This window comes from Ostrinia furnacalis, unplaced genomic scaffold (assembly GCF_004193835.3).
Source record: "Ostrinia furnacalis isolate ACB-3 unplaced genomic scaffold, ASM419383v2 OfSCF4045, whole genome shotgun sequence".
In the NCBI taxonomy this organism is placed as follows: Eukaryota; Metazoa; Arthropoda; class Insecta; order Lepidoptera; family Crambidae; genus Ostrinia; species Ostrinia furnacalis.
In genome coordinates this window covers 153,007-168,424 of record NW_021134284.1, presented here as the reverse complement: position 1 = coordinate 168,424, position 15,418 = coordinate 153,007, and the positions used below count along the sequence as shown (strand labels likewise).

At 36.9% G+C, this 15,418-nt stretch overlaps 2 protein-coding genes across 5 annotated transcripts; both read left to right on the top strand.

Moving 5' to 3' along the window:
• The first annotated feature begins 3,585 nt into the window (after positions 1-3,585).
• On the top strand, positions 3,586-9,119 carry sro (SDR family oxidoreductase shroud). Of its 2 annotated transcripts, none has more exons than XM_028312616.1 (6): positions 3,586-3,909; positions 4,055-4,172; positions 4,537-4,671; positions 5,133-5,290; positions 7,385-7,553; positions 8,416-9,119. In XM_028312616.1, exons 2-6 carry the CDS (start codon positions 4,061-4,063, stop codon positions 8,754-8,756), a joined length of 915 nt encoding a protein of 304 aa, XP_028168417.1. In that variant the 5' UTR covers positions 3,586-3,909; positions 4,055-4,060; the 3' UTR covers positions 8,757-9,119. The 2 variants fall into 2 exon arrangements, with proteins under 2 accessions (XP_028168417.1, XP_028168416.1); XM_028312615.1 differs by having other exon boundaries at positions 3,593-3,905.
• A 1,619-nt stretch (positions 9,120-10,738) lies between these two features.
• On the top strand, positions 10,739-13,052 carry LOC114358594 (uncharacterized). 3 transcript variants are annotated; one of them, XM_028312599.1, is made up of 4 exons: positions 10,739-10,925; positions 12,550-12,666; positions 12,756-12,761; positions 12,826-12,903. In XM_028312599.1, exons 1-4 carry the CDS (start codon positions 10,839-10,841, stop codon positions 12,856-12,858), a joined length of 243 nt encoding a protein of 80 aa, XP_028168400.1. In that variant the 5' UTR covers positions 10,739-10,838; the 3' UTR covers positions 12,859-12,903. The 3 variants fall into 3 exon arrangements, with proteins under 3 accessions (XP_028168400.1, XP_028168398.1, XP_028168399.1); XM_028312597.1 differs by having other exon boundaries at positions 12,755-13,052; XM_028312598.1 differs by having other exon boundaries at positions 10,739-11,379; positions 12,755-13,052.
• Positions 13,053-15,418: the final 2,366 nt, after the last annotated feature.

Below are 15,418 nucleotides of genomic sequence, written 5' to 3'. Positions count from 1 at the left end.
GATAATTGAACTCTATTCTAAAGCTTAGCACTTGTAAGTTAAATAAGTTGAACTTCCATCATCAACGTTTTCGAGCGCTGAGCCCCTAGGACGATTATGTCCGCAATGTTGGCCCGTAGAGCAGTTTAGTTAAACCTGAAGGCGACCGATGAATGCCACATCTGCTTCAGAAATTCTTTCAAAGTTTACTAAAAAAATTTCTTATGACTCTGCAGAACGTACTGCAAATTTCTTTAAATTAGGTACTGTTTCTCTTGATCTCCTCGAAAGAAATCATGAACGAGAGAAACAGATTTATCAGAAAAAAATTTCAGGCATTAAAGATTGACACAAAATCTCAGCCAGAAAAGCGTTCTCCTGCACTCGTCTTAAGAGTAAGTTCTCCCCCGCACCATTAACCACGGAACACAATCCGGCAGGAGAACACTCAAATGAGCAAACACTATTATCAGAGAGGGTGTGCAGATTTCCCCAGAGTGCCCTTCTCCTTAAAAGTGTCGGCCGAATGACCGCTATTCCCAGCACGAACTGTGAACGGATTTTTCCTTAAAAAGATGTGACAGGAAAGACAAAACGTGCGGGTGACGGCCAACGCAATATGAATTCTTACGGTATTGGCTCCGTGCACGATTACAGCGCCAACTATAGTTCCAAAATACTGGACTGTCCTGTCGATGTCATTGACAGTGGGGCGCCACCGTCAATACCGGATCGCTGGTTCAGATTTTTGCCATGTTGGAAACCATATAGTTGAACGATGGTAGCGCCCCCCTGTCATTGAGTTTGGTGGGACAGTTCAGCGTGGGTCATCTATAGATTCCACAACTTTGTGGGTTCTGTCACATTGACATTTAGGTCGTATATTTGTGAAAAAATATCGAAATGAAAAAATAACAAATATTTTCAACTAATAAATTGTTGTGATACCACGATTTGGGTGGAAAAAAGGTTTTGAAATCATTTTGGTCATTCAAATCAAATGAGGTAAGTCCAAAAAGTGTGTTTAATTTTGATTGTGTCAGGGTTTGTTTACTTCATTTATAGTTGTAGTTTTACAGTAAAACAAAAAGAAAAAGCTACTTTAACGGTTTCATTATATAACAGTAAATATATTTAAATGTTTCTGTATCGCTAGTAATAAATTAAATATCGTTTTCAGATCGAAATGAGTATCGTTTTGAAGACCGGGTTTGTGAGAGTTACAATATCAAATTCCAACCACAAACCGTATTTAAAGGAAAGTTGTTGGTATTGGCTGGACAAGTCCGAGATGTAGAAGAATTAAGAACAAAACAAGGGCAGAGTTCAATAATTCACGCTCTCATCATAAGGCAAACATCTGTGCACAACAACTACTGTGACTCATTTTTGTACTACCACGTTGTATAGTTTAGTTATTTCCAAATTGTAAACGGCTATTAAAACAGCCCTATCGAAATACAGTCCACTCTTTTATTTAAGTTCCCAGTAGGACCCTTTTCATGCGATTAATTAATGATATTAAAATGTATTATGTAGAATCGCTTTGCCATTGACAGATACATCTGATGACAGAGCTTACATTATTTCTACTTTTGACCACCATGAGCGCTGCGATAGATTATGTCCCCCCACCTAGTACTTCGCACCCAGCGAATAGAGTCTGTAAATCATCTTATCTTCTGCAATATGCTACGAAACTACAAAACAGTCTGCGTCTGCTGTCGTAGCTTTTGTGAAAAGGCCGTAAAATAAGTAGAAACTAAGATTTTTATTCAACTTTACATTGAAATTAGCTACTAGACTTTACTTACAACTTTTCTTAATTTGCTCATTGAAACCAATGAATATTTTACAAGGTAGTAAGTATGTCTTTTGCTTTCAAACACTTCAATCATAAAACCATCGCCTTCACTCGCGAAAATTTCCTTTCAGATTTAAATAAATAAAAGCAAATATGACTTCGATTTATTTTACCCCGAATCACAAAATCCAATATGTCTGTTCTTGAAATCAGAAGAAATAATCACCACATGAGAGAACTCGCAAAAAGGCGTCGAATCCGCCTGCAAAATGAGTGAAGCAAAAAAAATATTGGATCGGCAAATAAGGGAAGAGTGCGTAATCAAAAAGATATTTTAGACATAATTACATTATCGGCGGTACACGAGGCGCTGGGGACCGAGTCCCGGTGCTCCAGAAAGGAATATAATTTGTCAGCGCTTCGTCACTGATCCCTGAAACCCAATATCGCGCCATTCACAATCTGCGCTCCCACCGGGTCGGAAAATGTAAAATCAATGCAACAAATAAAGAACGATGCGACGGTAAATATCCACGCGACGTCACAATTAGCGCCGGCCCCGTTGGGAAGCGACACAATTTTGTTATTTGCCAATCTTTTTGCGTCCCCGGCCGCTTAAAAACTTGACATATTTTGATACGAGTGTACGAAGTTGAAAAAATATCATTTTTAAATGAAAGTAAACGGGAGAAACTATTCTCACTTAAAGGATTGAATTTTAATTAGGAATATGACTGAAAAAGAAAAGCAGATAAATATAAAATTGATAAGAAACATCGTCTTCTAACGTGTGCCATACACATCCTATTCCTAAGCAAACTGTAAGTGTGTAATACGAATAACAGGAGATCGAACCCAGGACTGCCGATCAAGAGTTCGAATTTAACTCTCGAATAAACCACTAAAATAAATTATTTCACAGTTTAGTAGTAGGTAGTAGACTTATATCAAAAGGGTAGACAAAACTATATCTACCTCGAAATAAAACTAATGTCCACCAAAGCCAGGGATTGTCAATTTTGTTTGTAACACCTTCACAAGTCACCGCCATATTCAGCGAGCAATTTATACGTAATTGGAAAACTTTTTCATGCCAATAATTGGAGTCCCATTTTAATGAAAGGATTTCGCGTTCAGCTTGGACTGGTAACATGATTTTATTCAAATTTATCCATATTTAGCCGGTAAACACGGAATCAGAGACCATTATTTTGATAAAATTTGTTCCATTATGAGTGTCGGCGACCCCTTTTCGTGTTATGAAAATATTTGCCCAATTTGCGGTGGTGTATCGGTCGGAATTTAAATTACATATTTTAATCACGCTTTCTATGGGTACGGAACAGGCGTCGGGAAAGGGCCTCATGTTATTTGTGGTTGTATCTCCCAAAACACTTTTAGCCCCGCAGATCGGATCCTGAATTAAGTCAACCAGAAATACAAGATTGTTTCCGTCCAATAGGTCTAATCTCTCAGATGGGTATTCGTGCTGAAACGATCCTCTTTTATTGGCGTCTCTTTGTCGAAGTATTCGACATTTTCATCGTGGCCCCAGCCCGCCAATTTTAATGTTTGACGAAACTTCGTGGATAAGACAAAGTTGACTGTGGCGAAAACAATACTCGGATCATACAATAGCCCTTTGTTCTTTTAACCTCACGAAACTGGGACAACTGTCATAGTAAAATATGATGAATCTGAAACAACTTTTTAGCGGTGTTTCATTCATTCCAGACAACAAAGTAGGGAGATATTACCTGCTCATACAATAAATACGTAACAGCTTATTCGGCGAGCACTCTCAATTTTTATGGCGCACCCTCGGCTCTTCCCAAATCCAGGTAGTTATCGCTTCAAAGTTGTTTTAGTATCGGGAGGGGAATAACATTAGAACAACCGTTCATGACCGTAAACCGTGTTAAAAAGAAACATGAAATTCGTTGTAAATATGCAACGAAATCCGAAACCCGTTTCATATGCAACAAGTCCGCCGAGGATCTTATTTACAGCGGTCAGTTTCTTGCCGACTTTGCTGATATTTGCACGGGCTGACCGTTTTTAAAGTTAAAAGTCTTCAGAAACTTTGGTGTTGCTGTGGTCTTTTCACGAGTTGGAAACACAGGTACGTAAATATTAATTATCAATCAGTTGTTCTATTTATCTGTTAATAACAAACAATATTATAAACATCTTGTTGTTTTGTATTTAAATAATGTTAATTCGTACCTAATAGAGACATAAATGTTAAATAAATTGATAATAACTCGGCAGCACATCATGTCATCCACACGAGTAGTGGCCATCACGGGCTGTGACAGCGGGCTCGGATGGGCCATCGCAGCCCGGGCTGCCCGGGAAGGCCTGGTCACTGTTGCAGGGATGCTGAAAGGTAGATAATTAGGCATAATTTCTAGTTTAGTTTCTATTTCTTTTAGTTTCTAGAGCGTTATTCGTGTACCTACCAATGTTCAATGAACTAAAAATTAAATAAACAAATAATTATCCCATACTATGAGAAACATTCAACCTTTGATGGTAGACAAACTAATATTCGTGACAGTTTTAATTTCTAAATCGCTTACGGAGTGCAGTAACTTATCTACTTAATTACATTTCAGAATTACGACGGTCACGTTTGTAGGTAACCAGGTAGGTATAGTAACTTTGTCTAGGAGGGCTGGTAACTTACCTATTACTTATCTTACCTCAAGGGTTTAGTGGATAATTTTCAATATTCTTGTTTTTTTTTCAAGGTGCTGATACTCCAGCCGGCCAAGCGCTGAAGAAACTCAGCGCTCACCCGTGCCAATTAGACGTCACTGATAATAATAGCGTGTCAGATTTCAAAGAATACGTCGACAAGCTGCTAAAAGATAACCCAAACTATAGTAAGTATCATTAGGTATGAAGTAATTCAATTGTTTTTTATGTCACGTGATAACACTTCCTTCTTTAATTATTGTTTTATTTAATTTTCTATCAGGATGACATGGGTACTTCCCTACTCCAGTATTAAATTCAATTGATTCTCCGCCTTACATATTCTCCTACAGTAGTAAATTTATTGAGTCCTAAGAGCTTCTTTCTAAATTAAATTAAGTACAAGACAATCTTATGGAACATAAGACGAAGGATCGCATTTTTATTTATAATAATATTAAGAAAATCTAATGATAGGTTTTAATTTTCATCATTTGATTGATTTCCAATCTCTTTACTATTATTTCGGACATGATCAACACCTACAATTGTTACATTTTAAAAGCGTGAGGCGCCATTTTTGACGAATTTTGAGAAATAAATTACTTTAAAATAAATTAACAATTTTGAATTTTCTCATCTTTTATAGAGCTATATGCGATTGTGAACAATGCTGGAGTGATGACGATCGGCGACTACGAGTGGCAGAGGCCGAGTATGATAGAGGCTACCATAAATGTAAACTTATTAGGGGCCATGAGAGTGGTGTCAGCGTTTCTACCAGACCTTAGGAGAACAGCGCTACAGGTAGAGCTTTCACAATCTAAGGTTGGGTTGTACCATCTTACTTTAACTTTGGCTAACGTCAAAAATCTGTCAATAGTTATCGTCCTAGTTACCGTTAAAGTTAGGTGGTGCAACTCAGCCTGAGTACCTACACAATGGCAAAAATCTACTTTTAAGTAGGTATGTCATAATTATCTAGTTTAAAGTTGGTTAATCCAATTCTGGAAAAAAAACCCTTTCTATTAGGAAAAACCGATACTTATCTACGCTAAGTGCACACTGCTTATAACGAAATTAATTTAATATAATACTTATAGGTAGGTACTGCCTTTTTGATAAAGAAATTCTGTAGAAAACACGAAGCAAGAGGATAAAGAAAATTAACTCCGCCGATACTTCGAGCCAGAAGGTTTTTTCGAAGTGGTAAAAATGTAATTAAACTAATTCTTGCCGAATTAGGATTCCCATTTCCTTAACTTAAATTTAGTCGGCAGAGCAGGAAAAATCGTTAAAAAGGTAACTTACAAAAACAAATTAAATTATTACGATTCCTCTTATTTTATCTTAGGTAAAAAGTAGTAGTAAATATGGCTTAACTACGGACCTACCTTTATTATTGAATATTGATCTGGTTTTTTTTTTGTGCGTAACATGCACTCCATTTTCATATCAGTTCTAAATGGGTGTCACAATTTCACGACTTAATGGGTGGCATTTCATAATGCGACCTGAAGGGAAAGTACTTACGTACTCTTAATGCAGGTCTCTTTCTTTTCAAAAATAAAGGAATGTTTTCTTTGAGAAAACATTGATTACATTATAAAATTCCACCCTGTATACTAAAGCAAAGCCCTTGCGTGTTACGAAGTCTTAATAATACATTAGTTCATAATTAAGTACCTAGCTAGGTAACTTATAATCCACAGAATTCTATTCTGGTAGCTTCCTTACCTAAATAATGTAATTGGCGGAATTTCTCGTTTCAAGTTGCATGCTTTACATAGCAATAACATCAGCTAATAACAGGAAAACAAACTTCTGGTAAAATGAGAAAAACACGAAATAAGTAAGTACCTAAATCAGTGAGCTTGACTGATTGAAAAGTTTTATTTTTGTAATAGAACCTGCTTTTGTGTCGGAGGACAATTTAAGGAAATGAGTAAGTAGGTAAAGTGGGAACCTCTACTTACAAAGAATTTTCACGTTATTCTTAATAACACAATTTCGATAAGAAGTCTTAAGTCAGAAGAGAAGTCTCCGTAGAATGTTCGCTTTTGCATATTAACGCTCTACCTTGTTGTTGTTATTGATTACTACGCGTACGCACTTACGCAGTTGTGGATAGAGATGGGTTTCCACCCGGGTAAAAACCCACATGAGGGTAAAAACCCAATAAAAACCCGTTTCATTCCACCCGTGGGTGTTTACACCGGGTGAAAACAAATAATTTTATAATTATTTCAATTGGTATCTTTTCTTTATTTTTATTGAATTTTTCTCATTTAAGTTTATTGATTAATAAGTAATAAGTCAAATTTAACACTAATATGCATTTATATCGTGGCCAAATCGTAAAATTGATCACGTTATGATGTTGTGACCAATTATTTTATAAAATGGTGTTATTTCAAGAATCGTTGAACCGATTTAAAAGAAATTTAGTAGGAACACAATAATTTGTGATCATGGCAAGGACATGGAGGGGGGGATGCCAAAGATGCCAAACTCTCTCTTTGATGACATTACGGTATAACGTTACAAATAACAACACCAACTACAAAGTACTTCTGCTTGAAAACTTGAAATCGACCGCCCTTCCGCCACTGTAACGCATTGTAACGTTTTTCAAGACCTCCTCTCCCCCCAGATTGCATTACGTAACACTAGAACGCCCCCTTAGCAACAAATACCACTTCTCACTTTAAAAAAACGCTATTTTTGTTTTCACCCACCAGAATGGGTGATAATGGGTAAAAACCGGGTTTTTACCCAAATCACCCAGTTTAAACCCAATCGGGTGAAATGGGTTTTTACCCACTACCCATCTCTAGTTGTGGACTATAGACATTAAGTAAGACTTAGTTAAAATTTGTGAATTAAATGCAGGTTTTGCAGTTTCAGGGGGCACAGCCGCGCGTTATCAACGTAGCCAGCCACTGCGGATTACAACCACTAGCGGGCTTCGGGGCATATAGCGCCAGTAAGGCCGGACTGTTGGCGTGGACGCAATCGTTGCGACTGGAACACGCGCCTCATGACTTGACTGCAGTCGCTTTCATACCCGGTACTAAGCTACGAGATCGAATCAGAAATGATGAGATCCGTAAACGAACTAAAGTCGCTGACGCTGACTAAAGCCCGACGGATTGCAAGCTGAAGTGGTAATGGGCAGGGCACATAGTACGCAGAACTGACGGTCGATGAGGCAGCAAGGTTCTAGAGTGGAGGCCGCGTATCGGAAAACGCAGCGTGGGACCTCCACCCACAAGGTGGACCGACGACATCATAAAGGTAGCAGGAAGGCGCTGGACGCAGGCCGCTACCAACCGGGCAACATGGAAAGCATTGTGGGAGCCCTATGTTTAGCAGTGGACGTCCTATGGCTGAGATGATGATGATGATGATGACTAACCTACGTAATACATTATACCTAATAGATTACCTGTAGATGGATCGAGATGGTGGACGCAAGGGCATCCGCCTCCTTAACACGCGGATTCCCCACGTGCTTTGGAGAGGGGACCCCTGAAGAGCGAGGCTGCGGCCGTTGCGTGGCGCAGGCATGCGAACGATTCACCGACTCGTATGCTGCTCACTAAGCGCGACCTGAGGGACCCGACTGGTTTTTAGTGGGTAGGCCTCGCCCTTCTGGCAAGGAGAGCCCCACATAACCCATCGGCTCAGATTCATCCATTTTCCGGTCGAAAAAAAATGGCTAACTCTCTTCGCTCGCTCCCTCTACTCTACCTCTTTCGGTGCAGGACGCTGATCCTGAGCGCTTTGGTCCAACCACTGGACCTCAACAAACCCTATAAATACCTACCTAGCGTTCCCTATTGTACCTACCTACATTAACTTCAAACTCCTCCTACTTATGTTCTTCTGATTAATTCGTTGTTTACTTACTTATATTCTTTTTGTTTCAGGAGGCTTCGTTGGTGCCAGCAGCCTGTTATCGAAACAAGCAGATTATGGAAGCAGCATGCTAGAAAACTTAGACGAAGAACAAAAGGCATTCTACGGCAAACGAATCACAGCCCTCAATAACTATTTAGCAGCAGTTTCATGCGAAACAAGTTTCGATTCATTGAAAGATGAAATTATTATAGAAACCTTTGTAAAAGCGTTAACTGATGAGCACCCTAAGGAGTTATACAAAGTAGAATCATGGAGATACATGTTTTATTACAATATATTAAAATTACCGTTACCAGAAAGTGTTCGTCGTAGAATAATGAATAGATTTTTAAGTTTTCCTGTTGAATAAAATAAAGTAGGTAGCATAACTTGTTTATTCTGTGGACAATCTATATTAATAATAAAACTGTGAAAACCATCTGTTTGTCCAAAAATTTCGTATTTCTCATCTGTGGGCTGGAGCATGCTCCATCTAAAATATAAATATTATGTAGTTAACTCAAAGGTGACTGAATCCACGCATACGAAGTCGCGGGCGGCCGGCCGCTAATCATAACAAAACATGGGTTTAAATTTCGCGGCACAGCTCGATCAGTTAGTTTTCGATGGCATCAAGCTTACAGTTATTCTACACTGCATCAACGAACTATTTAGGCTATGCTGGATTTACACTATGCGGAAATTAGCCGAGTCAAGTAAAAAAAACAGAGGAGTGGGGATGAAATTCATTAATTTTTCATCCCCACCCCACTGTTTTTTTGACTTGACTTGGCTAATTTCCGCGCAATGTAAAAGCAGCTGGAAAATAAAAAGTAATCTGTCATCAAAGTATTTTTTTTAAATAAAATTAGTCTATTTATTTTATTGTTTCTCTTCACTGCTTCACAGTTTCTCTTCTTCTTGCCCTTTCTTCTTTGCGAATACCGAGCAGAGTTCAGCAGAGTGTCGGCGCAAAATTCCACAATTTTAAGAAATCATTAAACGGTAAGTAACCTGCAATTATTTCACTACTTTGTAAGGTTTGTTAGCAATTTTCAAGGAAAATTTACATCGACTTTTAATTTTTAGTAACGTGAATTAAAAAAAATACTTTTTTTAGAGATTTATTTAAATAATGCTCAAACACAGTATTTGAACGAATACCATAAACGATATTATAAAATTATTTTTGTTATATTCTGAACGTTTATTGTCAATGTAAAAAAGATTAAAAAGATGTCTATCAGTGTTGCCAGAAGGTTACTTTTGAACTGCATTGGTTACTTTTAGGTTACACTAATGAAAAGGTTACTTTTAGGTGATTTTTCAGAAATTGTAGAATTAACTTTTACATGTTATTCAGTAAAAATATTAATAGTGACAATTTAAAAATTATGTCATAAACTGCATTTAAACATGAATTTGATTTATTATTTGTTAAAGACAATGAGTTTTTGCATGTTTTTTTGATAATAAAACGCAAATCCATGAAACGGTTTTATACGACCGGTCACTTTTCGGAATGGAATGGTCAAAATTTCGAATTTAGGTATAGATGACCCACGCTGAACTGTCCCGCGAAACTCAATGACAGGGGGGCGCTACCATCGTTCAACTATATGGTTTCCAACATGGCAAAAATCGGAACTAGCGATCCGGTATTGACGGTGGCGCCCCACTGTCAATGTCATGCATAGGACAGTTCAGTATTTTGGAACTATAAACATGAACAACCTTACACAATCGCTCCGCACCCCCCCCCCGTATGAAGGTTACTTTTATGAAGGTTACTTTTTATTCAAAAAGGTTACATTTTTTTATATTTCTGGCAGTGTTGCCAGAAGGTTACTTTTGTAACCTTTTAGGTTACTTTTGAACTGCAGTGGTTACTTTTAGGTTACACTAATGAAAAGGTTACTTTTAGGTGATTTTTCAGAAATTGTAGAATTGACTTTTACAGGTTATTCAGTAAAAAATATTAATAGTGACAGTTTAAAAATGATGTCATAAAGTGCATTCAAACTTGAATTTGATTTATTTTTGTTAAAAAAAATGAGTTTTCGCGAATGTTTTTCGATAATAAAACGCAAATCCATGAAACGTTTTTCGTATAAAAATTTATTATCGAAAAACATTCGCGAAAACTTACAATTATTGTATTCATTTTCCATCCATGAACAACCTTACACAATCATCGCTCCGCACCCCCCCCCCCCGTATGAAGGTTACTTTTTATTCAAAAAGATTACTTTTTTTTATATTTCTGGTAACTTCTGACTAGACCCGACTGGCAACACTGATTTCTGGTAATTTCTGACAAGACCCGACTGGCACCACTGATGTCTATGCTTTTTCTCTCTGGCCTGTGCTCTTTCCGTATGTTTTACTAATATTTGGCCTATAATATTCTGCATAATATTTTGAATCATCATGTCGAAAAATCACAAAGATAATGAAACTTGCATCGAGGATGATGCACGTGGTAATGTCGGCAACTGTGTTCCTGCACATCCTGCTGCATCACAAAGGGGCAACCAAGGTACCAATACCATTTCTATTGAGAAATTAGAAGGCACCAAAAACTACTGTAATTGGAAGTTACAAATGAAAATGGTGCTGATAGACGCCGGGTTGTGGCACTGTATAGAGCCAGGAGAATCTGTGCTGTTTGGGGATGACGAACGAGCTATCGCCAAAATTTGCCTTAACCTGCAAAGCAGTGTTTATCCATATGTTAAGAACGCTAAAACCGCCAAAGATGTATGGAAAAGTTTAGAGAGGGCGTATGAAAACAAAGGCATAAGTCGTCGACTGGCCCTAAAAAGGGTCTATACAAGATTCAATGTGAGACATTTCCTTCATTGGAGAAATACATTACAAAATTAATTGATGCATCACAACAACTTGCTGAAATTGTTTGTGTGATAGATGATGAAGAGATAGCAGAAATCATACTAATCGGATTACCTGGCGAGTTTGACCCACTAATAATGGTAAGTGATGCAACAAATTAATACTACTTTTACGAATATACGAATATTAAATATATATAGGTTCGGCGAATACGAATATCTCTACATATAGTCTGTTCGCCGAGAGTTGATAAAAAAAATAAATATCAGAGGTTCTAAACTCATTATAAATTACGGCCCGCTAATTATTTTTGTCGATATAATTAAAAAGTTGGTAGATTATTTGGCCTGGCCTTTTTTTTTGGCCTGGATTCTCGGCTCGGTTACAATTTAATTTTGGACTACCATTTATAAGAATGTTCTAAAAATACCAAAATCTACTAAACGATTTCGCACTACTAAATCATCGTTCTCTTTGCCTCAAATCTACCAAAAAAGTAGAAATCTACTAAAAGTGGTCACGCTGTGGCCGCCGCCGCCCGCCGGCCGGGGCGCTTGACGACAGCTGCGTGGCTCGTACCATGGTACTCAGTGCGCGTTGTGACAAACGACGCCCGCCATACAGAATGCGATAATTAAGCGACAGTCGCTATTGCAAGACATTTCATAATATTTATCAACTCTCGGCGAACAGACTTTAGTCATGAAATACTCGTAAATTTAACAGTTCGCTCCACGCTCCTAAAAAACAAAGAATCTTGCCATCGGCAACAATGTTTATTTAACGCGGACCCCACACCCTAACCCGAGCTCGACGAATACCAGGCCCTGTCACCGGCGTTGTAAGTATAAGGTCACCTCCAAAAGACAGACGAAATTTTAATAGGGCATCTAATTATATTAGAAAAATTGGATCCTGGCATTAAAACCAAAAAAAAAGTTTCTGTTTTTACTTTTCCTAACAAACTAAATGTAATATTTTCAAGAGCATCCTGTTTATCGGCCCTCTGTCATTTTCACATTATTTACATACGTGACGTACTTGTACACGGATACACTGGCACAATCGATGCCATGCCTCCGGACCGCACTTGGCACTTTGAGTTCACTCGACATAACATCAAAAAATCTCGAAAACTAGCATTCTAAAAATATGGTTGTATTATCTAAAACAAAAGAATTTATGATGTTTTATTTATTTGTCCCATAAATCTCGTCTGTCTTTTGGAGGTGACCTTATAGAGTTTTTTAACCAACCAAACTTTTTTTTTTATTTGATTGTAGTAATAAAATCTATAATTTCTTTAATAGATATTTGGAGTGCGGTGGAAGCGGCGCAACCACTCCTCGTGGGCCGACGACGCCACGGGCGAGGCTCACTCCACCGACCGCTACATGACCACGAAATCATGGAACACCTGTTCTATGGTAAGTTAATCATACAGTTTTCACCAAATCTAACAGCTCGCCACCTTCCATCTAAGTATCGCTAATTTCGTTATTTTAATTTTATTAGGAAGCGAAGAAGATTCTTCGGAGGAGGGGGACGAGGACGCGCTGCCGATCCCGCGCGGTACGGGCGTTTCTCGAGGAAGAGGGGGCTGCACCAGCGGCCCTTGATTTTTCATGGCCTCCTCCACTCTTCACCCCCTCCGTCAAGCCGGCTTCGCAGCCATCAAGCCAGTGGCCCCGGTCCTGGAGTCAGCGGTCCCAATCCCGGAGTCAACGGCGTTAGATAAATTTGACTTTCAGAGGAAAGCTTTCAGTAACCTCAAATCGCAATAATTTCGTAAATAAAATTCGTACATAAATAATTAGTATTTTAAATTATCCTACTGCCTACTAACGAAACTTATAAATGCGAAAGTTTGGATGTCTGGATGGATGTTTGTTACTCTTTCACGCAAAAAGTACTGAACGGATTTTGATGAAAGTACAGTATTATTATTTATAACCCAGAATAACATAGGCTATATAAAAATAAATTTAAAAAATTAACCCCCCCCCCCTCTTGAAATGGGGGGGGGGGTTAATTTTTTAAATTTATTTTTATATAGCCCACATATGGGGGCATTTTTGTCGATAAAATAGACATAATAACATCGCCTTAAATTAATTATCGCTAGCCCTATCCCAAACACACTGTATAGAATTCTTTTGTATCAGTATCTATTTTAAAACTATGTAATTTGAATCTTAGATTATTAAGGGGAAATATAATTATTTTAAAACAAAACAGATGATTATGTTACTAATTTCATTTATTTTGCATTTCATGCTTTATCTGTACACATTTTCTATCAAACTGTTCACATATTCAGTAACAGTAAGTTGTCTTTTTTCATCTTAATCTAAGCACCAATAGTAGTGTGAAATGTGCAAGAGAAATAATGGAATTAATACACCATAATAAACACCAGCTAAACCATAAAAGCTTGTTGAGATATGAAAGACGGGTAAAGTAGTTTTTATCTGAATATAATTAATAGGTAGTGGCGATATTTATACCATGGCACAGTGTGTTATGGGACTGTATAAACGGACATTCTCATTGATTTGATGAAACGTATAGAGCTCAGTTATACAAACATGATAGTAAAACTCCCGTTTGAAAATTCCACGTAGTTTTCGCGGTATCAAAATTCAAAGTTACCTATTTTTTTACTTCAAAATTATGCAAAAATATTCTCACTCGTTAACTAATAACATTTAATTCAGAATTGTTATAATACTTCATAGAGCTCTTAAAACTACACGTAATAAGCGTATTAAGTGCTTCGTAAACGCATTCAGTTAATTAGGAAAAATGATTTTAGTGATTTTTGTTTTTATTTTTTTTCTCAATTATACCTTAATATATGCAAACATTTTTAATTGCAAGATATAGTCTGATATTTAATCTAATTGAATAAAAAAAATCAGCTTTAAATTCCGTGATATATTTGAGGAAAATCAAATTGAAAATATGCGCCATATAGAATTGTAAATTTCCCATCACTTTTTAATAGCAATATTTCTTTTGGATGTTTAAATATCATCAGCTCGATTGTACCAAATTATTGTATTGACATTCGATTTACATAGGTTTCAAATCGATGAGAAAATTATTAAAGGTAGGATAAATTCGACTTCCTAGATTTGTTTACATACTTTTTTAGTTAGTTACTTACATACAACTTAAGTTAATATAAGAGTGTTAAAAAAGAAAAAAGACTCGACTTGAGAACCTCCTCCTTTTTTTGAAGTCGGTTAAAAACAATGTGAATGTGACTTTTTAGAACCTTCAACACTATGCACATAACAGGCGGGATTTGAAACTTTTTAGACATGAATTATTCCTTCCAAAATTGTCGACCCTAGACTCGTAAAAATTTTATTAAGACGTTTTATGTTTTTTCTCAAATATATCACGGAGTTTAAAGCTGATTTTATTAATACAATTAGATTAAATATCAGACTATATCTTGCAATTAAAAATGTTTGCATATATTAAGGTATAATTGAGAAAAAAAATAAAAACCAAAATCACTATAATCATTTTTCCTAATTAACTGAATGCGTTTACGAAGCACTTAATACGCTTATTACGTGTAGTTTTAAGAGCTCTATGAAGTATTATAACAATTCTGAATTAAATGTTATTAGTTAACGAGTGAGAATATTTTTGCATAATTTTGAAGTAAAAAAATAGGTAACTTTGAATTTTGATACCGCGAAAACTACGTGGATTTTTCAAACGGGAGTTTTACTATCATGTTTGTATAACTGAGCTCTATACGTTTCATCAAATCAATGAGAATGTCCGTTTATACAGTCCCATAACACACTGTGCATGGGACAAAAATACAACATACCGAAGTAGGTATTCCTAAAACTTATTTTGTCACTGACCAATATTAGCTAAAGACGCTTCCTCATCCTATAAAAAATCCACGAATTACTAGTAAATGTGTAAAACCATATTAATCTCTTTATTCACCTTATCTACATTATAGGTACACTTTTTAAAGGATGATGGGCAAAAATGTATGGAAAGTGGTACCCGCTCCAATAGCCATAACCAATATATATTTTAAAAGGCCTTTAGATGTAGGAAAATGTCTGCTATGGGGCCAGTTCTAATTCACGTTTTGAAAGCAGTAATTCCACTAAGTATTATATTGAATGTATAACACAATCA